Raw genomic sequence first — 25,461 nt, 5'->3', positions numbered from 1 at the left:
ATTGCACTCATCTCACATGCTAGTAAAGTAATGCTCAAAATTCTCCAAGCCAGTCTTCAGCAATATGTGAACCATGAACTTCCTGATGTTCAAGCTGGTTTTAGAAAAGGCAGAGGAACCAGAGACGAAATTGCCAACATCCGCTGGATCATGGAAAAAGCAAGAGTTCCAGAAAAATATCTATTTCTGCTTTATTCACTATGCCAAAGCCTTTGACTGTGTGGATCACAATAAACTGTGCAAAGTTCTTCAAGAGATGGGAATACCAGACCTCCTGACCTGCCTCTTGAGAAATCTGTATGCAGGTCAGGAAGCAGCAGTTAGAACTGTACATGGGACAACAGACTGGTTCCAAATAGGAAAAGGAGGACGTCAAGGCTGTATATTGTCACCCTGCTTATTTAACTTATATGCAGAGTACATCATGAGAAACACTGGGCTGGAAGAAACACAAGCTGGAATCAAGATTGCCGGGAGAAATATCAATAACCTCAGATATGCAGATGACACCACCCTTATGACAGAAAGTGAAGAGGAACTAAAAAGCCTCTTGATGAAAGTGAAAGTGGAGAGTGAAAAAGTTGGCCTAAAGCTCAACATTCAGAAAACAAAGATCATGGCATCTGGTCCCATCACTTCATGGGAAATAGATGGGGAACCAGTGGAAACAGTGTCAGACTGTATTTTGGGGGGGCTCCAAAATCACTGCAGATGGTGATTGCAGCCATGAAATTAAAAGACGTTTACTCCTTGGAAGAAAAGTTATGACCAACATAGATAGCATATTGCCAACAAAGGTCCGTCTAGTCAAGGCTATGGTTTTTCCTGTGGTCATGTATGGATGTGAGAGTTGGACTGTGAAGAAGGCTGAGCGCTGAAGAATTGATGCTTTTGAACTGTGGTGTTGGAGAAGACTCTTGAGAGTCCCTTGGACTGCAAGGAGATCCAACCAGTCCATTCTGAAGGAGATCAACCCTGGGATTTCTCTGGAAGGAATGATGATAAAGCTGAAGCTCCAGTACTTTGGCCACCTCATGCAAAGAGTTGACTCATTGGAAAAGATTCTGATGCTGGGAGGGATTGGGGGCAGGAGGAGAAGGGGATGACTGAGGATAAGATGGCCGGATGGCATCACCGACTCGATGGACATGAGTTTGAACAAACTCTAAGAGATAGTGGAGGACAGAGAAGCCTGGTGTGCTGCAGTCCATGGCATCACAAAGAGTCAGACACAACTGAGTGACTGCACAATAACAATTTCTGTGGCATTACTTTGTGAAAGGGATGGGTACATGCAAGGACTTGTCCAGGATAGGCGAGCCAAGAAAAGCTAGGTTGTCAAAATCCATGAAACTCGGCTCAAGCTATCCAGGCACTTCAGAACACCTGCTGCTACTGCTGCTAAGTCGCTTCAGTCGTGTCCGACTCTGTGTGACCCCATAGATGGCAGCCCACCAGGCTTTGCCATCCCTGGGATTCTCCAGGCAAGAACACTGGAGTGGGTTGCCATTTCCTTCTCCAATGCATGAAAGTGAAAAGTGAAAGTGAAGTCGCTCAGTCGTGTCCGACCCTCAGCGACCCCATGGACTGCAGCCTTCCAGGCTCCTCCGCCCGTGGGATTTTCCAGGGAAGAGTACTGGAGTGGAGTGCCAATGCCTCTTGGACATTCTCAAAGAGCTACCTCGCCAGAACATGCCCACGTGGCAGAGAGAGGGCACCATCTGCCTTGCCACGTTCAAACCATGATATGGCTAAAAGCATCACCAGAGAATGTCGACCACGAGGGCCCATGTGCTGTGGAAGCATTCCTATTCAAAGGCATTTTCACTGACAGGAAGTGTTGGACAAGCACCTCCTCCTTAATGGAAGAGAGGCTCTCATCTTTCACTCCAGTTACTCGTGAATTCCTCCTCCCTCTTCTTGAGGGGAGCGCCTTGTCTATAAGGGCCCTCCTCTCCGACTCACTCTGTTGTCCCACAGCGATGACACACAGGTGAACATAGGCTCCTAAGCGTGCATTAAACCTGCTGCAAAATAAGCTTTATCAGAGGGGTTCTGCGGCATCAGGTGATGGGTCTGGGGGACGTGACTCCGTGGGGTCTACTGGGATCTCTCCCAGTTATACAGGGCTCCGTTTCCTCCGACGGCTATTGGTGTGAGGCAACCTGTATGCTCTCGTTTATTCTTTTTTGAATAATTTTATTTATTTCGGCTGTGCTGGGCTTTTGCTGTGCAGGCTTTTCTCTAGCGGCGGCGAGCGGGGGCTACTCTCTAGCTGTGAGGGTGTCTCCTTGCAGTGGCTTCTCTCGCTGTGGGGTACAGGCTCCAGGGCACGTGGGCTCCCGGGCGCTACAGGCTCCACAGCCGCGGCACAGGGGCTTGGCTGCCCCGAGGCATTAGGGGCTCTTCCCGGAACAGGGATCAAACCCACATATCGTGTGTTGGCCGATGGACTCACTACCACTGCGCCACGAGGGAAGCCCTGCTTTTGTTTTAAAAAACCCCTCTCTTAGTTTGCATCTTTTCTGAAATGAGATTTAAAGGGGCAGACTACGATAGCCTGTTGAGGTATTCCATATACAATATGAGGTACTCATTTATGTTCAAAGAAAAGAACTGTGAAGAATGGTTAACATTTTAAAGGGGAAGCAGTAATACGTAGTGACGTCGGAGATGGGCACAGCTCCAGGGAGTACTGAAGTTTAGCAAGGGTAAGTTTTGACAACATACCTTCCACCCGTCGTCCCACCCCAGTCTTTTTTTAGATAAGATGTCTGCCTGAGAGATTATAGAAATGTACAGACAAGACACAGAGACGCAGCAACGAGGTGTCCCACAAGCCGCCCGTGAGCTCCTTGAGGAACAGACAGAGAAAAGAAGGCGGTGGACAGGGCAAAGAGCTGTTTGTGGCAGAAAAGAAAACTTCTAACAGTGACTTCATACACCAAAGAGGTTTGCTTCCAGAAAGTATTAGACGGACTTTCTTCATACGTTTTCTGAGAACAAATAGAAAAGTTGTGAGGTTAAACAAACAAACATCTATTTGCAGACACTGGAGAATTACCAAGACAGCAAGAACTTCTGTTAAAGAGCCAAATGATAAGAGAGGCCTCATAGGCAAGATCCAAACTTGGCATCGGTTTTCCTTCTGAGGCATCTGCGTACGTGATCGAGAAAGTGAAAAGCTGGGAAAATGCAGTGACCGGGAGCCTGACACGCAGAGAAGCACTGGGCTGTTCCTCAGAGCCGAGGGCTCCAGGGAGACACTGGAGTCCAGCCTCAATCAGCCTGCTTCCTCAGGAAACAGCCCAGGAATTCAACTGGGATTCTGAAGAGCTTTGACCTAAGAGAAACGGTGCTCGGGAAATAGACCCACTCTGAGGAAAATGAATGAAGCCCAAAGACTTCCCTGTGGGTTCGATTCCCAGTCGGGTCACGAATTCCCCTTACGCCACAGGTGTGGTGAAAAAGTTAAAAGAAGAAGAATGAAGCCCAGAATTCAGAAAACTCAAACCCTGACTGAATGGAAGTTATCTGTCCCTGAACTAACTTCCTCTAAGAAGCAAAAGTAAATCCTCTTTGAAGGATAACAAGATCATCCGAAATCTTAAATTATCTTTATTCTCTTTCATACATAATCTATGGCTCTTAATTAAAAGCAAGCAGCTGTTGAGAGGTCAAATACTGACCAAAAATACAAGAAAAAAAACCCAGACCAGACCGAAGAATTCAACACATAAAAAGTTTTAGATATTATACTAATCAAGACATGGAATTTTAAAATAACTGTGAATATTTTGTTCAAAAAATTATTACATTGATGTGCAGAATTTGGGCAAGTAACTAAAAACAAAAAATAAACAAATTTTAGAATTGAAAACGTGTGGTGGAATTAAGCTGAATAAAGGATAAGAAAATCCCAAACTGTTTAAAAACTAAGCAGAACACTCTGATGAGAAATCATAAAGAAATCAGGAAATATTTTGCACTGATTGACTAACAAGGCCCGAAACTGTGTGTGAGTATCTGCTCGAGTGTATTTTGACACAGCAATTCCACTCCTAGTTGCATAACCAACAAAATCGCGTACATCTGTGAACCCAAAGGCATGTGTAACAGACACACACAGTAAGATGCAAGTTATTACTAGCAATTTGTATAAACTCTAATGTACATCAATAGTAGAAGAAATGAAGGATTCATGGTATCTACACAAAGGTGGGATGGTTTACACGCAATAAAAGTGTATGTGGATGAATTTCAAAATGTTGAACAAGGGTCCAGTGGTTGAGACTCCAAGCTCCCAATGCAGGGAGCACTGGGTTTGACCCCTGGTCAGGGAACTGGATTCCACATTCGGCAAGTAAGAGACCCTGTGGTTCAGCTAAGACCCAACACAGGCAAAATAAATTAAAATAATAATAATAAATTTTAAAAAATACCGAAGAAATGTTGAACAAAAGAAGCCATCAGTAATCCATGTGGTAGCAGTTCAGTTTCACAAAGTTCAAAGCAGGCAGGAAACTGATTTACAGCATTGTGTTAAAGGTCACTAGTGTCACCTTTAGGGAGAAGGACAAGGGCGACAAGGGAATACCATGGGGGCTTCTGGGGTCACGGCAATAATCTCTTTCATGACCTATGCAAGGGTTGCATGAGTTTATTTACTTGGTGAGCAGTCTTTAAGACTCCAAAACTCAAGGATAAACAAGCTGTGACCTTAACAGCCGTATGGTCAGAAAGATTTAGGGTAAAGATCAGCAAACAACCCATAAGGAAGTGTGAGGCACCAGTAAAGTCTGACCTAGAAAAAGAAGTGATTTGGTAGTGTGAACTGTGAACATCTTGATAGATTCGGCCGTCTGATGAAAAAGCAACTAACTTCCACTTTGGACGTGTACTTTCAGCACAATAAGGAAAACTGAAGTTTTTTAGACTCAGATTTTGATTCTATATACTAACTGCAAACGATAAAACTGCCTAGAAATGGAACACAGTCTGTCACATTAATAAGAACAATCTCACAAACGTGTTTTAACAAAAGTAGAAAGACTATCCATTGGGGATAAGTGGAACGGTTCCTTCACTGAATTGAGATGGCAGATGACCACAGAGGCCCCTTCCAGATTCTATGTATATGTTCAGCATATTAATAAAACCACAGTCAAAAAAAAAAAAAAAAAAAACTTACCCTTAATCGTGTAGTGGAGATCTCAGCTTTTAAGATATCAGGGTCATATTTAGTACTGGACGAAGAGCCTGAGAATACTTTCAAAGGGAGAAGAGAGGGGAAAAAAAAAAAAAAAGTAACTTGTACAAGTTGCATAACTAGCTGTCAACTTAGAAATTACAAACGCTTAGAACGACAAGATTTACATGCTTCTGGGATACTTACTTAACTTTACAACTCCTTTATTGTCATTCATCAGACACCTAGACATAAAAAGTCATCTTCAAACCTTCATCATTTTTTTCAATAAAAAGGAACGTTATCAAGACCCCAGTGCCTCAGTTTCCTGTGGATTTTATATCTATGGATAAAATCTTAGAGGAGCTTATTGCAGATACAGCTTAACTGCGCTTTGTGTTACCCAGAAACTTGTCACTTAAGTGGGACGTCTGAGCCCATCACGGCTGCTGCTTTAAAAAAGGCCAGTCTCTGAGATGAAAGATCAGTCAACTCAGGTGGTCAACAGAAACTTCGTCTGTGCTAATAACCGCTCCGGTTTCAGTTTAGTCCCACTAAAAACAACGTACAAGAGCAGCACAAGGGCCAGATTATTTGCCCTGATCTGAAAAGGTAAACGTCAATCCCTCAGCAAGGAGGCCTTTATCTGAAACGGGGCTGAGGGGCTCCTCCTGCCCAAGAAGGGACAGGACCCAGAGCGCTATCCCACAGACACCCAGTGGCCTCCCGCCACCTGCAGGTCGGTGCCCACTTCTCAGGTGTGAACAGCCACGCTGTACTTACAGCTGGTGCGAGAGCTGGACTTCTCCTTGTAGGCGTCATTCAAGCGGACGTATTCGTCCAGGGCCAGGGCCAGCCTCTGCTCCTTCACGTGGTACAGCTCCCGCTGCGTCCGCAGGGCGTCCTGCGCCACTGATAGGTAGTCCTTGAGCATCTTCTCCTGCTCCCCTCGCCATTGTTTCCGCGGATCTTCGATCTGGGTGGTTTCTGAAGATAAATCAGGTGGGTTATTTTTCAGAATTTAAAAAAGAAGTAGCTGGGACTTCCCTGGTGGTCTCTGTGCTCTAAGTAGTGGCTAAGACTTTGCGCGCTCAATACAGAGGAGCTGGGTTCAGTCCCTGGTCAGGAAACTAGACCCCACATGCTGCAACTGAGAGGCACAGCCAAAAAAAAAAAATAAAATAAAAAGAGTAGCCGTCTTTAATTTTTATCTTCTTCAAGTAGTTAGTATTATGAAGTGACGTCTCCAGAAACGTGATAGAGTTTTTGCTTTATTTTACCCAGTCCATCCCCACTCTGACCTCTTTCTGTCCTCATCATCAATTTTTTCACACTGCAAATATATCATATACAATGTCAAAGTAAGCACAGCAACATGGTTATGACTGGGTCAGCTCTTCCCAGAACCCTCTGGCTCCTCAATACCTTCAGAATAGAAGTCACACTACTTATGGCCCTGTGTAATCTGAAGCCAATATACTCCCTACGCTTCTGTGCACTTAACACAGGACTCTTGCCAGGCTGCCCTTTACATCTACATCCCTCAAGGTCTGGGATGCAGACCCGCACCGGTCCATGAGCTGTTATGTGTCTGTGACAGTTAAGTACAGGCGTCAAGAGTAAACATTTTGAAATCTTACAGCAATTTCATACAGTTACTGTGTACCTGTTGACTCTAATAATACTGGGGCTTGCATTTTAAATTTTTTTCAACTTTTCTAATTCATGGTGATTGTTCTTTTATGAAAATACCAATCAATCCACAGTGGATCAGAAATTTTAAAACAAGCGAAAAGACCAAACCCTGGTGCCCCGCTTCAGGAGAATAGCCCAGGGTACTGTTCTGGGTCCTGCACTTCTGCACACGGGCATCACCTGGAGGGCTCTAAAAGAAATCCCAGACCAATCGGAGTTTCTGTGGGTGGAACCCAGGCAATGGCAGGTTTATAAGCTCCTCCAGTGATTCCCGGGAGCGGCTGCAGCTGAGAGCCTCTGCTCTGCGACAGCTCACGAACTGCATCCTGCGTGGAATCATGAAATTATTTGAAATAGCCCATCTTAAACTTGCTGAAACCTGCCTCCTGCACCCCTCCCAGAGGAAACCACAATAAAAGCCCAGGTCGTAGACAGAAGTCAGCCAGTAAGAGCCCAAACATCTCCATTTCAAATATTCCTTATAACTCAAGGTCTATGGCCACGTAAATGTGCAGTATTTACATTCAATTCCAGTATTTTGAAAAATATGAATGCAAACTGTCTCAAAGTAGAGAGAATTCATCCTCTAACACATAGAAATGTATGGTCTTCACTCTGGATGACCCAGGATTATCCTTACCTCTTAGTGTGCAAGCCTCTGAAGGTATTCACCACTTAGACCAAGTGACTAGCCTCAAACCGAGAGCACATGGATGAAGACGGGGTGTCTCTGTAGGCTGGGTTACAGGGGCTGCAACCACCGTCTTACTCTCTCTGCCTGGCTCTTCCTGGCTTTTTCAATCTAATGAAGCCAACTTCCAAATTAAACGCCGTCCTATGGACATAGTGGGCTTTTCTGGTGGCTCAGATGGTAAAGAATCTCCCTACAATGCAGGAGACCTGGGTTTGATCCCTGGGTTGCAAAGATCCCCTGGAGAAAGGAATGGCAACTCACTCCAGTATTCTTGCCTGGAGAATCCCATGAACAGAGGAGCTTGGAGGGCTAGAGTCCATGGGGTTGCAAAGAGTTGAACATGACTGAGCAGCTAACACTCCCACTTTCACACTAGGGACATAGCAGGCTTTCCAAGTGGCGCTAGTGGTAGAGAACCCGCCTGCCACCGCAGGAGATAAACAAGAGACGTGGGTTCGATCCCTGGGTCGGGAAGATGCCCTGGAGAAGGAAATGGCAACCCACTCCAGTATTCTTGCCTGGAAAAATCCCATGGACAGAGGAGCTTGGCAGGCTACAGTCCATGGGGTCGCCAAGAGCTGGACACGACCGCATGACTGAGCATGCGTGCGCGTGCACACACACACATACACACACACACACGCAAGGAATGAGGAGGGGGCCATTGGCTGGCAGCTGACAAGAAACTGAATTGTTCTGACAGCCGCATGTGTGAGCATAGAAGCATAGTCCCTCCAGTCATGCAGCCCGGCTCACATCTTGAGGTCAGCTGGAGAGAGCCCTGGAGCCAGAGGACCGACCCCGCCCAGCCTTGCCTGGATTCATCGCCCACAGAAATGATGAGATAATAAACGGACTTTAAGTCATAAGTTTGGGGGTAACTTGTTGCAGTGGAGTAACTAGGAAACTAACCAAATAAAGAGTTGACATAAATTGAACGTGTAAATGAAAAACCTGAAATGCTTGGAAGTTATAAAAGCTGTAGTAAGATATGTATTCCCAGTTCTCTCTCAGTGTCTTTCAAGGTTTTACCTAATCGTATCTCCCTATATATTGGCGAATGGGCATACTTTTCAATAAAATGCTTGTCAACAGCTAAATTACCACAAAGCACTGAAAGTAACAGTGATGCACACTTAAGTGAGTAAAGTACAATGGTAATAACCATAATAATGAACTGTTAGCTTTGTTTTGGATAGACTAGCTGAAATACTCCAGTCGACTGGTTTAAATAGCGGATGCTACTAGCTTCGGCAGGCACCACTGACATTTCTGATATACCGTCCCATTCAAATAGGAACTACAAACGTGGGTTCCCAGAGGCACTTTGAAGAAGGCTTCATAAAGTAGGACTGGGTTTTATCTCCATCACTTATGTTTGCTGAATACATCAGTGAAGAATATTTATTAAATGTAAATACTCAAAAAAAGTGTATTAGACAAACGTGGTTTTTTTTTTTTTCATTAAGACCTGGTGGCCTTAGGAGATCACTGTATTATAATGCAATATAATTTGCATGTTGTCTACTATATAAGAGAAGTAATATATCACATACTGTTAAGATATCACGCACCTCAAGGGAATTCACATTTCATCAGTTTTACAGATGGGGAAATTTATAGATAGCAAACACACTGTGAGCTACAAGAACTTACCAGGGAAGATAACATTAGACTCTTCAAAGGAATATTACTTCTGTCTCCAAAGCACATTTCTATTCTCTCTGCTGTGCTCAGGAAGAATGAATAAAGTGAATATGAGCGACTCTCCTTGTCTTCCGTTTTAGAAACTCTCTGCTACCTTTACCTGTCATGGTGTGTTACTTCTATGGACAGTTGAGCATCTCCTGCATGACTAGAGAAAACAAGATGCTCGGGCGTGATCCCTCCTGCCAAAGAGATTACAAGGCTCAGGACAGGTCGTGACACAGGAATTAAAGCTACAACAACGACAGCAAGCATTCTGTACGGTAGAAAATGGTGAGGGCCCTGAGAGAGCAAGGGTGAGTGCCACGGTGCCCAGAGACGGGGGACTTTTTCCAGATGAAAACGTCAGGTCCCGTGGAATTGGCAGTGATTAAGCAGGGCTTTGAAAGGTCTGAGACAAGAGGCCCTTCGAGCACCAACCCCTGTCTGGCGCTCCAGCCGTTCTCCTAGCCTTGTTCACACCAGCCTCAGATCACTGACTTTTTCTTCTTTCTTTCATTAAGTTCTGCTTCCTGTGGCCTCTTCAGACCTCTGGCTTTACTTATGGGGCTTCCTTCTGCAGGCAGTTTCTCCTTCCAGCCCCCAAACTGTACTCCATACCCTCATTCCCCAGCCCTGGTTAACTCACTCATCCTTTGGGCATCAGCTTAAAGCACCTTCTCTCGGGAGCTGCAGGCACACCGCTCAGAATGGACGTGGTGCTTTACTTGGTCTCCTTTATCTACTGGCGATGGTGGGAATAGAATCTAAGGCTCTGCTCTCTCACTTCTTCCCCAAGACCTCAAGAGGGACGAGCTGTGGTTTCTTGAATGTCACGTTGAGAATTACAAAACTCATTCTGTAAACAACAGTGTGTGGCAGAAAGGTTCTGAGTAAGGGCATGAAAGGATCTTGGTTATATTTTAGGAAGATCATCTGAGAGAAATGTGAGGTTCTCTTATCAAATGAGTTGATATGATGCGCAGAAAATTTTTTGGATGAAAGATTATATATTAAGTTTAAAAAAGCAGTTTATAAAACTATGTGATATAGTTCCACTTGATGTAAAAAATATATTGAAAATGGTGTGTGTGTGTGTGAACATGAAAAGGTCTGGACAGACACACTGAAAGGTTTAGAGTATCTGGTTATTTCTGAGTTTTCTTCCTTTTTTTTAACCTATAATTTATACTTCTTTCCTCAGCACATGTACTGCTTCTATGAAAAATATTTTTAAAATTTTAAAATATTTTTTTAAAGGGAACGGCACAAAGTATCAAGGGTCTGAGAAGGCTACGGGAGCAAGTCTGAAAACACAGAGGGAAAAATCATTCTGTATCTTGATTGAGAAGCGGCTGCAAAGGAGTATATATTTGCCAAAATTCACTGAAATAACATACTTAAAATTTGTGCATTTTTATATGTAAATGGGCCTTAATTACTAAAAGACAAAAGAGTTAAGGTATAACTCTGACTCTATCAAAAAGTGATTTACTTCTGATTGCAGTGATAATATCAAAACCTTACAGACAGTACTTCATAATTACCTTCTATAAATGGCAACTCACTCCAGTACTCTTGCCTAGACAATCCCATGGACTGAGGATCCTGGTAGGCTACAGTCCGTCGGGTTGCAAAGAGTTGGACACGACTGAGCGATTTAACTAACTAACTAACGAATAGTTAGTTACAAACACCCCCATCAGTATCTATACAGAACCCTGACTCCACACGCATAGCCACTGAAAGGTGAATTCTATTGCAGACATTTAGGGCCTAAAGTAACTATCATTGTCAAGGTCAAAACTTTTACTTCTAATAATTTAATAGTGTGACATAGAAATAGTATTGAACAGCCAAACACTCTCTAATTTTTTCCTGAAAAAAATAAAATTAAAAAAAAGAAAATAATGCTGAAACCAGACAATATCAAGACATAACATATGTGTAGACCAGCTGTTAAGAGAAGAACATGCAACTTCCTCCCAAAACCACTTCACAGGAATGTCTTTAAGATTAATGAGATAACGGATCAGAGCCTTTTTAGTGGGAAGACTACTTGCTGTGAGTAACTGGGGCACTTCGGGGCACAGTAAATCCGCCAGGCCACTGGGATCCTATTACCGTACCAAAGAAAAATGGGAGACCTAAAAATTTATATTCTGATCATTAAGTTTTTAAACATTTAGAACAATGTTTGCTGAAGCATAATTTAGAACCGAAATGCACTTTAATTTCTTTAAAATCAAACAGAGAGGTTTTTAATCTGTGCATCACACAAGAAAGCTCTTCATTGGTCTAACATGGAAGAATTTATCATCATACGAGGCACCCAAAGGTGGAGAAGTAAAGCCACAGTCACCGTCCACAAGCAGCTCACAATTTAGTGAAGAAAAACCGACAGACAAATAATGTGCGGGCAGTACAATGAGTGAGTAGCCAATGCTGTGGACATACCTGCATGGGGCATGCCACTCGGAATGGGGGAGGGACTTGCAAGGGGAGAGTCTGGTGCCCTTCCAGACAGACAGACAGACAGACAGACAGACAGACAGACAGACAGACTCCTCTCTCCCTCTCTGCCCCCAGAAGCCCAACAAAACTTCCAAAATGGACATTTCTGTTAAAGTCAGGGTTTGAAATAGAGAAATGCCTTCTGCAGAGTGTTTGCTCTCCTGTATGACTCTAGGTTTGGGGGGATTACTTGTCTGACATGCTTGTTTGTACTGAAAAGGAGAAACTCACTGTTTATGTGATCGATGTAGTAGACACCAATCTGAGGGTCGAACCCGGCTTCCCATCCCCACGGCAGCTCATCGCCAACACAGTCAGCAAACGACAGGGGCTTGGTCAACCTGGAACAGACCAGAACAAAGGCACAGGTGACTCTTTCCATTCAACTGCACACGTCGAAGTCCAGCACCACCCGCGTGCTAAGTGTCCAGGCTGCATTTCCGTTTTGTTCTTTACTGTTTCTGCTACTGTGTTTGAAATCTTTAAAGAAAAAAAAAAAAAGCACAGGGCTAAAATGCAGAGATGAATATAGCAAAAAAATATACCAAAAAAGTAGCAAGTCATGATACCTTTTGAAAGTTTACAGCTTAAGACTGGGAGATAAATCTGTACAATAAATAAATAAGGTCATCCAGGAAGAACTCCAAGCTGAGGGTTAGGACGGCTGGGATACAGAGTGAGCTCTGAAGCTAACTAGCCTTCCCACTGAACAGAAAAGGGCTTCCCAGCTGGCTCAGCATAAAGAATCTGCCTGTCAATGCAGGAGCTGCTGGAGGAGTGGGTTTGATCCCTGGGTTGGGAAGATCCCCTGGAGGAGGGCGTGGCAACCCACTCCAATATTCCTGCCTGGAGAATCCCATGGACAGAGGAGCCTGGCGGGCTACAGTCCACGGGGTTGCAAAGACTTGGAGCACGCACACATGCTCAAGATAAGATATACACCTAGTTGCACCAACTACAGATTTGGCTGCTCTTCTAAAAATTAACTCAACTGCAAGGCCCATGAAGAGCTCTCCTTGAGAGGAGGGATAAACAGATCTTATTTTTACACTTGGACTTAACAGTCCCTCAACAAAACGTTTAATGGAACCAAACACAAAGTATTAATATTTATATATCGACGTGACCTCACCTTTTAAAATGCCTTATACTTTTTCTTTAAGCCTTAAAAGTAACGGGGAAACTAGTTATCTAAGCAAGTACAGGTTTTGGGCTTTATCATGGGTTGATTTGCTCTCTCACTTCCTTCATTTTCGCTTCTCAAGATTTTCCTTGGTTGTTAGAGCAGCTGCAGGCAGGTCAGCGCCAAAGACTGGTGACCACCCTGCTGTAGGGTGGCCAACTTCAGGTGACATCCCTGCTAATTTAACACTAGGGCCCCATCAGCGCAGTTCCAAATATGAAGTCACCTGGACTCTGTGATACATGCTGGTGAGTATCACTGATTTCACAGCACAACTGAAATACAGGTCATTTCTAGAATTGCATCATTCATCAGAGTAACGAGCTGGGTCGTGTTTCAGAACTCTGGGAGGAAAACATGAAAAGGAAGGAAATCCTTTCTTCCCAGGTGTGGCCTGCAACAGCCCTCCTTCGAGGACGTAGTACACCAAGGATCAAAAGAAAGAAGTGTCTCCTTTTCTCTCAACCTTCCCTGGGCGTGAAATCTACATCTGGACTTGGCTACAGGGGTCCTGGCCGTCTGAAGCAGTCCAGCCCAGAGAAGAGTCATGAAGAATGCCCTCCCAGGACTGAACTCAGGGCCAAGGAACTTCATTTCCATCAAGGGAATGATTTTAATTCCTGGCTTAGCTTTTTCCCTCTTTAGTCTCCCAACTAAACCAATCATTTTCCAGTAGTCATGTATGGATGTGCGAGCTGGACCATAAAGAAAGCTGAGCACCGAAGAATTGATGCTTTTGAACTGTGGCATTGGAGAAGACTCTTGAGAGTCCCTTGGACTGCAAGGAGATCCAACCAGTACATTCTAAAGGAGATCAGTCCTGAATATTCATTGGAAGGACTCATGATGAAGCTGAAATTCCAATCCTTTGGCCACCTGATGCAAAGAGCTGACTCACTGGCAAAGACCCTGGTGCTGGGAAAGATTGAAAGGCAGGAGGAGAAGGGGACGACAGAGGATGAGATGGTTGGATGGCATCACCAACTAGATGGATGTGAGTTTGAGCAAGCTCTGGGAGTTGGAGATGGACAGGGAAGCCTGGCGTGCTGCAGTCTATGGGGTTGCAAAGAGTTGGACATGACTGAGTGACTGACCTGAACTGAAAGCAGTCATTTTAAGAAAATGATTTTGAGCGGAGAGCTGTTTATTCCCCAAGTCTTTTCTAGAGCTCTTCTAGATACGGCCAGTACACTGATGAGCAGCGAGGCCAACATCACAGGCCCAAGCTTGCTGTTAATATCAAGTGAAAGCAGGTGACTGGTCTCGCCAGTGTTGTAAACATCAAGGGTCAGCACAGCCACGTCACAGGGCATTTGCATTGTATGAAACTGACTTGAAGAAAGCTTCTTTTAAAACCCCCATTTCAACACAGGAGGCTTTTCTTCAGTTGTTGTGAGGACTATTGTGGACACTGTATTTACTTGGGTGGCAAGGGCTGCTAAGAACTGTCATGATGATTTTTCCATTTATCTCCAGGACTTGTGGCTCACTGAGATCAGCCCTGGGATTTCTTTGGAAGGAATGATGCTAAAGCTGAAACTCCAGTACTTTGGCCACGTCATGCGAAGAGCTGACTCATTGGAAAAGACTCTGATGCTGGCAGGGATTGGGGGCAGGAGGAGAAGGGGATGACAGAGGATGAGATAGCTGGATGGCATCACTGACTCGATGGACGTGAGTCTGAGTGAACTCCGGGAGTTGGTGATGGACAGGGAGGCCTGGTGTGCTGCAATTCATGGGGTCGCAAAGAGTTGGACACAACTGAGTGACTGAACTGAACTGAACTGAGGATCCTTTTATGATCATCTTGTGTATCACTGCCTGGAAAATTCCACGGACGGAGGAGCCTGGTAGGACTACAGTCCATGGGATCGCAAAGAGTCGATCTTTGCGACTCGAGTCGTGCAAGTTGCATGACTGAGCAACTTCACATCTTGTTTATCATTACCCTCACATTTTTTTTTAAATTTACAGAAAAGGTTGAATTACATTAAAAAAAAAAAAAACCTATAAGGTGGGGCTATCTTACTGGACAGCCTTCCCTACCTCAGTTTCTTTCTCTTCATTTTAAGTGGTGGTCACAACCCCTATCTTCTTGCAACGTGACTACTGGCTATGATGAATGGAAGGATGAGAACGGATTAACTCAAGAGCGTCTAGGACATGGTTAGGTAGTCCGTAAATGTTGGCAACTATGAACCCAAGCAGGACACGTGACTTCTCTCAGTCTCCAGGGGATGGAACCAGGCAGCACCGTGTACAGCAGTGTTTCTCAGAGTCCAGTCCACACGACCAGCAGCTTCTACATCTCAGAACTGGTTAGAACCAAATCCTTGGGCCCTGGAGTACAGTATATATTATGCCTATAGGATCAGAAACTCTAGGGCCCAGCAGTGTTTGATTAATCAAGTGTTCCAAGTAATTCGAAAGAATTTGCCCCAGAAGTTAGGAACTTGAAGTTTGGCCTCAAAGGGACCTGGATTCAAGTCCTCGTTCTGCCATCTTACAACGCCAGGCAGGTTATCAACCTTCAAAGCCTCTGTTTTCCAATCTATTATTTTTTTAAAAAGGTAGGGATGGAGTCAGGGGGAGATCATGAAGTTTAAACGCGAACCAGTTGGTGTGATGCCTGACAAGTGGAAAGCTTCCACACGTAGTAGACTAGCGAAACGAATCTCAGCCGTGTTAAGCAAGGCGCCTAACATGGCAACTGGCCACATTCACTCTGCAAACCTGGCATCAATTTGAACTTAATCTGAGTCCAAAATCTGGTTCTTAGAATTATGCTCAAATCCCACCTTCTATCATGAAAAATGTGCAGGAAAATTGGGTTTTCTTTTGAAAAAAGGACTAGATTCTATGTGTATCAAAAGCTCCCCACACCATAGGACGTGGCCCTGTCTTCATACTCTGTCGGTGGGGCTGAGTTTCCATCTCCTTATTGGACAGAGCCCTTTGCACATCCTTCTGCTGGAGGATCCTCTCTCCCTAACCTCCTCTATCCCGGCTGCCTAAAAGGCACAGGCATCCCAAAGAAATAAAGGATAAGGACACACGGAAATGGTATGTTTGAATGACAAAAGAGAGACATTATGCAAGTTTTATCTGGGCACCAAAGCAACATGTTCAAGCCTAAGTATGATGCAAATATACCCACTCCTTCGACAACCAGAAGTCATGAAAGTTTGAGAACATGCACTATGATTACAAGTTATAGTAACTTGATTACACTTGGAAATAATCCAGCTTTTCCTATTATTGCTCAAAGCAGATAATAAGCACCTTATTAACTGTTACGGTCCTAACACTGGCATTACTTCTATACATATAAATGTAACTGTGAGCTCACATAAAAATTCAGACGTTTCCCTTCCTGGAACTTTAACATAAACGGTTCCTTGCAGTGATGCTGCAAAAATCAATTTAACACTGTATTTTCTGTATTTAGAAAAACAGATACACGCTATTGATAAGAGTTAAACCATTAAATACACATTAATAAATTTCAAACCTTTAATTCTTTTGCAAATTAGGAAACAGAAATAGAGTAACATTCTCAGGTACCAAACAAACAAAAGCACTCAGATACGCTGCTATCCTGATAAAGAAAACATATTACTATGATACACTAAGAAGTAACGAGAAACAGAAATAACACACGTATTCCAAAATTAGAAACAACGGGACTCAGAAGAAATGTTTCTAAATTTCTTCCTCTTGTTTTGCACAAGGAATCTCTGAAAGAGTCAATCTTCCTTTGATGTCGAGGAAGTAAAAAATGGATGGAGTTTGTTGGTTCTCCCACAAAGGAGCAACAGCAGGCAGAAAGCCTGAAATTACCAAGAGTCTTTATGCTAAATTCCAGAGATTACTCTTTGCTTAAAAAACAGTCTTCCTTTGCACCGTGACTAATGTGAAGAAAATGGCAATTTACTGCAGTACTTTGCCACAGTTTACATACAAAACTTGAACTCTGCGTGGTATTTCCTCTCCTTGTGGGCATTATATCATTCTTTCATACAAGCCATCACTGAGTGTTTACTGTCAGGCCACCGAGTCAGGGTCCTATGACAGGAGGTGTCACACACAGATGAATGTACTCCTCCCGCTTATATGATGGCGACTAGTGTTGTGTGTGCACGTGCACAGCCAGACACACTCACTCGGTGCTACCTGCAACCGAGTTTGTGCTAACTAATGTTAGATGAAATGGCACATGACAGAGAGAACCATTTTCAGGTTAATAAAACTCTTGCCACAGTTCCAGCCTCCCAAATGTACAGTTGAGCATGAATGTTAAAGGTCTAAAGAGTTATTTTTGCTTCACAGCATCTGATGCTGCCGATGTTTAACTCAAGGCGGAGTCGCACCGTCAACTGCGATCGCTACAGAATCGGTCCACACAAACCTGCTTGAATTGCTCTGAGAATAGGGGTGGGGTTAAAGATGAGGTTCACAACGTGAATGTTACAGGGAAGGTAAAAATAACAGAACTCTCTCTACTCCTGAAAGAATTTTAATTTACAATGATGCGCATCAGTCCCCAGAAAGCAACTTGTGTTTCCATCACTCTTCTTAGCGGGGAAACTAACGCCACCAAGGAACGAAAGGGAGTGGGGAGACACAGGGCTGAGTGAACAGCGGCAGGGAGAAGAAACCGACTTTTAAGAGTACAGACCTCTTCAGAGGAGGGTAGAGCAGTTAGTTCTGCATCTTTGGGAAAAACAGCTGAAATTCTCAGCAGGTCCTGCTGGATAGAAGTGGGCTGGCAGACAGGCAGGACCACAGATCGGGGAGGGCATGGCTGCCCTGGGGCTTGAAGGGCTCATCCGAGGTTACCAGCTGTAAGGGGCGTCACAGGGGCGTCTAGCCGGGCTCACTTCGTCAGCCTGAGTCCCCGTCCTCTCTGATCTACTAGCTCCCATTCCGGTCTCCTCTGCTAGACTCTGGTCTTCCTACAGCTGAGACCCACCGTGGCCGATTTTATTTGTGGTGCCACAGAGAGCCGGGTTCATTCTTCTTCCGTGTGACGGGCTTTCAGATATTTAAACACAGCGGTCTTGTTTCCGAGTCGGCTCGCCTACAGCCTGGGATGCCCCATCCCCTCACCAGCTCACCTCTCTCCTCTCCACTGAAAAGCCCGCCAGTCTCCGGCCGTAATCCCCTCTGCTTCTCTCTGCGCTGCAACCACACCCCGTCAGTAATCATCCAGTGTTAACTGGATAACTAGCTCACACAGTTAATTTCTTCTCCCGCAGCCGACAAGTAAACGGGACACAACGGATGGCATCACCGACTCAACAGACATGAGCCTGAGCAAGACTCCGGAAGAGAGTGAAGGACACGAGTGTGGCCTGGTGTGTCCACGGGTCGCAAAGAGTTGGACACGACTGAGTGACGGAAAAGCAAGCAACAGTAAGAACAGTCCCCTCTTAACCCTTCAAAAAGCCTTCCCTCAGGTGTTCTGGCTTTTTTTTTTTAATTTTTTGGTCACACCCCAGGCAATCTGGGGCTGTATTTTCCAGACCAGGGATTGATCCTGTGCTCCCTGCATTGGAAGGCAAGTCTTAACCACTGGACATTTACTTCCTAACTTCAGTCTAACTCTGCCATAGAGATTTCAAATCTAGAGGATGGCAGGAGGCCCGATTAGCACATCCCTTACACCACCACCAAACGGGATCCTCTCATTCCTTCAGAAATAGGAAGGAGAGGCAACATTTGCCTGAAAGGCAACATTTGTGAATAATTCACCTTTGAAAGCACACATGGCTTGTGTGCCCCCAAAGTGCTGCTGCTTTGGGGACGCAAACTACAAAAATGTCAATACTTCCAATATTCTATGTTAAAAAAAAAGTCAATTTTTACATAGAGTAAATTATCCTACTAATAAACATTTTCTGAGTGCTTCCATGTACTACACACACTTTAAATATCTATGTATGAGTTAAATCCCCATAAAATCCTGCCAAGTAGAGGCAAGTATTATCTCCATTTGAATACCCTGTGCAGGAAAAACAAAACAAAAATCAAAGGAGCTGGGACTGCCGCACACGCCCCTCTAGTCCAAGTTTGTGGTTTCCAGCCATTAAGCCTCTTGTGCAGGATACAGCCATTGGTACTGCCAATTCTGGGCACAGATTTAACTACTGATACGTTACTTGGATTGACGGGCCACCAATTTCTGGAAGAAGCTGCAAGAAAGGATTTCCTTAAAGAGGTTCTGGAGGGCTACTTCCCTGGTGGTCCAGCAGTTAAGGCTTCATGCTTCCAATGCAGAGGGCGTAGGTTCAAACCCTGGTCAGGAAGCTAAGATTCCATGTGACTTGTAGTGTGGACCCTCCCCAAAAAGAAATTCTGGCGGGAGGAGGTGGAAGGGGCCCTGGACTTTAAGACGACCCCACTGAGGATGGGTCCATCACTGCCTCTGCCTGAGCACACCTGTGTCCAGCAGTAGCGGCTGTGAGTGCCCACAGGGGCCTGCACACCAGAACCTTTGGCAGGAGGGGCTCCAAAGAAGTGAGAAACAAAGCCCAGCTGCAGATGAATGGAAGATACACTCCAAGGACATGCAGCTCTTAAATTCTTTGGAAATTTGATCAAAGATCAAAAGCAGACTGGATGGCAATTTCTAGGTAAAACTATATGATGTATACATGTTTAAGAATTAGCAGGAGACTATGATACAATTCAATTTAACTGTTTGTATTGCCTGCCTATTAAAGCTAAAAGAGTTGATGCTGACAAAGCCAAAACTGTGAATTCCCTCTCCCTCAGGGGCTCTTTAATACTGGGACTGACCTGAAATTTTGAGTTAGAGCAGAGGTTCTCAAACCTAAGAGTACATTCCACTCATCTGAAAAGATGATTAAAACAGATTGCTGGGGCCACCTCAGGGTCTGGGACTCTGCAGATCAGCGGTGGGGCCTGGTCTACTGACACTAGGATTTGTAAGGTGCTTTTTTTTTTTTTTTTTGAGAATTTTTAAAATTTTCATACAGTTCAGTCAGTGTTCATGATTCAGTTCAGCTCCTTCACTGCCAAATCTGGGGGCAGGGACTGCTTCAGGTTCTCTGCCTGCTCTTTGTGATGACCAAGGAGTAAAGGGATCTGATGCACTGAACTTTAAACTTCACATTTTCCTTATTTTTCTTGTCCTTCCCCTTGTGAGCAGAAGTCCTTGATGTCCCAATTGTGTAAGACACGGCCACAAGGTGCAAAGAGCGTGGCTGGAACATCAAGTGGCGAGAAGTGAGCAAATGGGAAAGGAAGGATCTGTGTTTGTAACGAGTTCCCCAGCGATGCTCAAGCCGTTGTTCCCTGGACCACACTGCTGAGAACCATTGTTTAAAGGCACATTATACAGCCCCAATCCACCCAGGTGATAGAGAAAATGAAAACAAACTCAACTTAAAAATGAAACTGGAGGGAATTCCCTTGTAGTCCAGTGGTTGAGACTCTGTACTTTCACTGCCAAAGGTAAGGGTTCAATTCCTGGTCTGGGAGCTAAGATCCTGCAAGACCTGCAGTGTGGGGGGAAAAAAAAACCTGGAAGCAAAAGCCTATGCTTCAGAAATCTCTATAACGACAATGATGACATATTTAGCAAAATTAGTAGCTTGCTAATTCTCAAATTTGGGTCACTTTGTTTAATTTTAAGTAAACGTTTTCCCTCAAAGAACACTTGAATAATTTTAAAATAAGTTCTTCAGAAACATGGTTTTCTCTTTCTCTCATCTTCTCACTTATATATGAAATACACAGTAACAAGTATTCAACATTATTAGTCATCAGGGAAATGGAAATCAAAACCACAATGAGGTACCCACTAGGATGGCTATCATTTAAAAAACAGAAATACCAAGTGTTGATGAAGATGTAGAGAAATGGGACATTGTTGATGGGAAGCTAAGACGGTACAGCCTCCATAGAAAACAGTTCGGTAGTTCCTCAATGAGTTAAACACTGAATTACTGCATAACCCTGCAATTCCACTCTGAGGTGAATAACCAAAAGAATTGAAAACAGGCACCCAAACAATTACACGTACCTGCAGGCTCATATTACCACCGAAAGCCAACAGGTGCAAACAACTCAAATGCCCATCAGTGGATGAAAGGATAAGCGAAGTGTGGTATATATATGCAATGGAATACTATTCAGCTATAAAAAGGAATGAAGTATCAATACCTGGAAATACCAAATATGTTACAATGTGGATGAACCTCCAAACATTATGGTAAGTGAAAGAAGCCAAACACAAAGGTCACATATCCTAGTTCTGTGTATATGAAATATCCAGCATAGATACATGCATGCAAATGTAAAGAAGATCAGCGCTTGCCAGGGGCCACAGAGAGGAGCAATAGACAAGTGCCCATCAGTAGTGGGGTGATGGAAACGTTTTGGGACTAGAGAGAGGTGGGGGTTGGACACCATTGTGAACACATATATGCCACTGAATTGCTCACCTTAAAGTGACTGATTCTGTGCTTTGTGAATTTCACCTCAATAAATTGCTTCATAAAATTAGTAACAAGTTTTAAGAATGCCAAGACTCCAAGTGATTATTTGGAGTAAGTAAAATAATAAAAACATGGGAAAATACTCAACTTCACTAATAATAAAAATAAATGCCAAATAAAACAATAATGAGGCTTGATTTTTAAGACTCTCAGGATATCAAGTTTTTGTTTTGTTTTGCTTTGTCCCAAGGATGAAATTCAGTTCTGGTGGAGGATGTGGGAAATCAGTTCCTTTCATTTATTGCTGGTGATTCTGTAACTTGATACATCCTTTTAACAAGCAGTTTGGCAGTATTAAAAAACCATTACACTGTTGATCCCATGTAACCTAGGAGTGCAATTCTTACACAGTGTTCCCCCAACCCTGTCCCACCTGATCACCCCCAGAAAGACTCAGGAGCCACCTTAAGCATCTTACTAGGTTCCTGTCTTTCCCATCAGCCTAAGGGCTTCTCAAGGCCAGGGCCCCTTCAGCCTTCTCTGCATCTCTAGCCTGATGCCTTCCCCGCACGCAGTCGGCATAGCATCTGTGTTAGCTGTCTGAGTGGGTGCAGGTTAGAAAGGAAGACAAAAATGAAAGCAAGGACACCATGGAAGAACTGTCATTTTAAAAAATGTTGTTACACAGATGTAACAGTAAATTGCATTAACTAAAAGAATAATATGAAGGTTGATATTAAGATGATGGGACAGGATAGGAGGAAAACATCTTCAAAACCTGAATCAAAATACCTGGTCTCATAATTCATTTTAGTTGACTATCATTACATTATGTATCAGAAATGAATAGCTAAACAGAAAACAGATTCTTAGTTACAAAGAGGGCAAAGAATTTATTTCAGGTGTTTTAAAAATTCAGCAAGTTCTTTTTTTTTTAAAGTATTTTACCAGGAGAAAACACAGAGGTCAGCAAACACTTTAACCTGTACCTCTTTTCTCTGCTAAGTGCCAAGAAATGTTTGCTTGCTGGATTATTTGGTTTTGGAAAATAGTTTGAGAATTTAAGTGGATATGTTGGCAAAGAAGGTAGGAATGTTTAGAAGAGGAAGAGGACTTAAGAGATTACTGTCCAAACAAACGAAAACCCACCACCAAGGTCTTGTTCTCCTACCTAGAGTTTAAACAACATACAATTGTTAAAGATTGCATCACAGATAACAGCTGTTCAAGGACCAGGATGGGAAGAAGGTTGACATTCACTCTGGAGAACATACCCATCACAACAACAAAGAGATGGCACACGGCTCACTCACCCTCTGTGTGGACAGAACCTTGTTAGATTCAACCTCATTCTTACAGAAGTTGACTAAATGAGCCTAAGTTACTTTTATCAGAACTTAAGGAACTAGGCTTCCCAAGTGGCTCAGCAGTAAAGAACCGCCTACCAATGCAGGAGACATAGGTTCGATCCCTGGTCTGGAAAGATCCCCTGGAGAAGGAAACGGCAACCCACTCTAGCCTTCTTGCCTGGAAAATCCCATGGACAGAGGAGCCTGGTGTGCTACAGTCCATGGGGTCTCAACGAGTTGGACACAACATAGTGAATAAAACAACCACAAAGTAAGCGAAGGTTCATTTAACCATATACCACCATTCCTTGACAAGATAACTGGAAGGGGGACAGAATCTAATAATGACCACTAAGGTTCATAATCTTTCTATATGCTTATTTGCTTCTTTTGTGAATTGTCCTTTTTAAAATTATGTTGTTTTTCCTTCTTAACGATTTGTGGCAACTTTTAACATATTTTGATATTAATCCTTTGTTAAGCTGTAAATATTTTTCCAAGGATATTACTTATCCATAAACTTTGTTTATGATGAGTAAAAGATTGATTATTTAAAAGTGTTAGGCTAATTGGATAGCCAGTTAGGGGATAAAAGCTAGATCCTCTCTCTTCCTTACAACAAAATTAATTTCAGATAAATCCAAAGAACTATATGTGATACATGAAAATAAGTGAAGTATGAAACCCACTGGAAGAAAAGATATACAAGAATTCTTTAGGACTTCTGGATTCCACCCCTTAATCTAGTGTTTCAAGCTGTAGCCCCTTAACTCTTGCCATTGAAAATAAGTACAATGAAAATAAAATTGTAATATAAAATTTTATCAGACTGCTGGCAGCAGCTTTGAGCTAATGGTTTGCTCTCTTTGTTAAACAAGCGATTAAGTATTAGAACAACAGAGGGGTTCAAAATTGGGAAAGGAGTAATGTTAAGGCTGTAAATTGTCACCCTGCTTATTTAACTTATATGCAGTGTACATCATGCAAAATGCCAGGTTGGATGAAGCACAAGCTGGAATCAAGATTGCCAGGAGAAATATCAATAACCTCAGATATGCAGATGACACCACCTTTATGGCAGAAAGTGAAGAAGAACTAAAGAGCCTCTTGATGAAGGTCAAAGAGGAGACTGGAAAAGCTGACTTAAAACTCAACATTAAAAAAACGAAAATCATGGCATCTGGTCCCATCACTTAATGGCAAATAAATGGGGAAACAATGACAGACTTTTTTGTGGGCTCCGAAATCAGTGTGGACGGTGACAGCAGCTATGAAATTAAAAGACACTAGCCTGGAAGAAAAGCCATGATAAACCAACACAGTATATTAAAAAACAGAGACACTACTTTGCTGACAAAAGTCCGTCTAGTCAAAGCTATGGTTTTTCCAGTAGTCATGAATGGATGTGAGAGTTGGACCATAAAGAAGGCTGAGTGCTGAAGAATTGATGTGGTGTTGGAGAAGACTCTTGAGAGCCTCTTGGACTGCAAAGAGATCAAACCAGTCAATCCTAAAGGAAATCAATCCTGAATATTCATCGGAAGGACTGATGCTGAAGCTCTGAAACTTTGGCCACCTGATGTGAAGAGCTGACGCATTAGAAAAGACTCTGATGCTGGGAAAGACAAAAGGCAGGAGGAGAAGGGGATGACAGAGGATGAGACAGTTGGATGGCATCACTGACTCAATGGACAAGAGTTCAAGCAAACTCTGGGAGATGGTGGGGGACAGGGAAGCCTGGTGTGCTGCAGTCCATGGGGTCACAGGAGTTGGACACGACTGAGTGACCGAATAACACCAGCAAGTGTTAGAAAGGTGCTAAAGACATAATATTAGCACCATTAGATCTCCTTGATCTAATAAGACTTGAAAAGTAGGGGGAAAAAAAAAAAAGACTACAAATGACTTACTGTGATTTTCCTACTCCACTACACCTACCTGGGGAAATACAATCCTAGGCTGAATAGAAGACCTCAGCAAGGAATGCAGACCTGGGGCAAATTTTAATTTAGGAAGGCCGACCTGAGAGTGATGGACTGGGTGCATAAAAGTAGCGGGTCTCAAAGTGCGGTCCCTGAACCAGGAGCATCAGCACCACCTGGAACCTGGGTGGAAATTCAAGTTATTAAGTTCCTCCCCCCAAACTACTAAATCAGAAATGGGGAGGGCACGGTCATGCTTTCCACAGGATCCTCAGGGATCCTCAAGCCTGTGAGAGCTGCAGAGAGGCTGAGACGGAACCCAGTCTTCCCTTCCACCTGCAGAGAGGAGGCGACCACAGTGACAAGAAGGAAGGCGACCGAGGCGGGGGTGGCGCGGAGGGCAGGGAAATGAAATAACAGGGTTCGAGGCTCCTGGGGTGAAACGAAATAACAGGGTTCGAGGCTTCTGGGGCCGGCAGCCCTGCTGGATATTCGAAAGTGGAAAAGCCAGGTAATGAAACGTTGGGAGTGTTACTCAAACAGTGTGCTCAACAGACGTGAGAGCAGGAACCGAGAAAGTCCACAAGGCTACGATTTGCAGTTTCAAAGGAGTGTGTTGATACCAGCACAAGTAAGCAAAATGATAATCAATTAACGTAAAAATATGTTGTGTGCCAGCTGCCAGAGGAACAAGGCAGGTGAGTTGCGGGGTGAAATTTCCAGGCGGAGATCAGATAATGGGTGAGACTGATGAGCCAGGCAAGG

The 25,461-nt window shown here is 43.7% G+C and overlaps 1 protein-coding gene across 2 annotated transcripts in view; it reads right to left on the bottom strand.

The window, feature by feature from the left end:
• The window catches only part of WWC2 (WW and C2 domain containing 2), a 147,072-nt gene that overhangs the window by 57,562 nt on the left and 64,049 nt on the right, over positions 1–25,461 (bottom strand). Inside the window, exons 2-4 of one of the 2 annotated variants that reach the window (XM_040243024.1) lie at positions 12,009–12,118; positions 5,972–6,175; positions 5,192–5,268 (exon numbers count right to left, since the gene is read on the bottom strand). In XM_040243024.1, the coding sequence (XP_040098958.1) occupies positions 5,192–5,268; positions 5,972–6,175; positions 12,009–12,118 (391 nt within the window). Of the gene's footprint in view, positions 1–5,191; positions 5,269–5,395; positions 5,434–5,971; positions 6,176–12,008; positions 12,119–25,461 lie in introns of those variants that run through there. The other variant, XM_040243025.1, reaches the window with a different exon arrangement.

The sequence above is a fragment of the Oryx dammah genome, unplaced genomic scaffold, assembly GCF_014754425.2.
Source record: "Oryx dammah isolate SB20612 unplaced genomic scaffold, SCBI_Odam_1.1 HiC_scaffold_7, whole genome shotgun sequence".
Taxonomy (NCBI): Eukaryota; Metazoa; Chordata; class Mammalia; order Artiodactyla; family Bovidae; genus Oryx; species Oryx dammah.
This window is presented reverse-complemented; position numbering and strand designations above follow the sequence as displayed.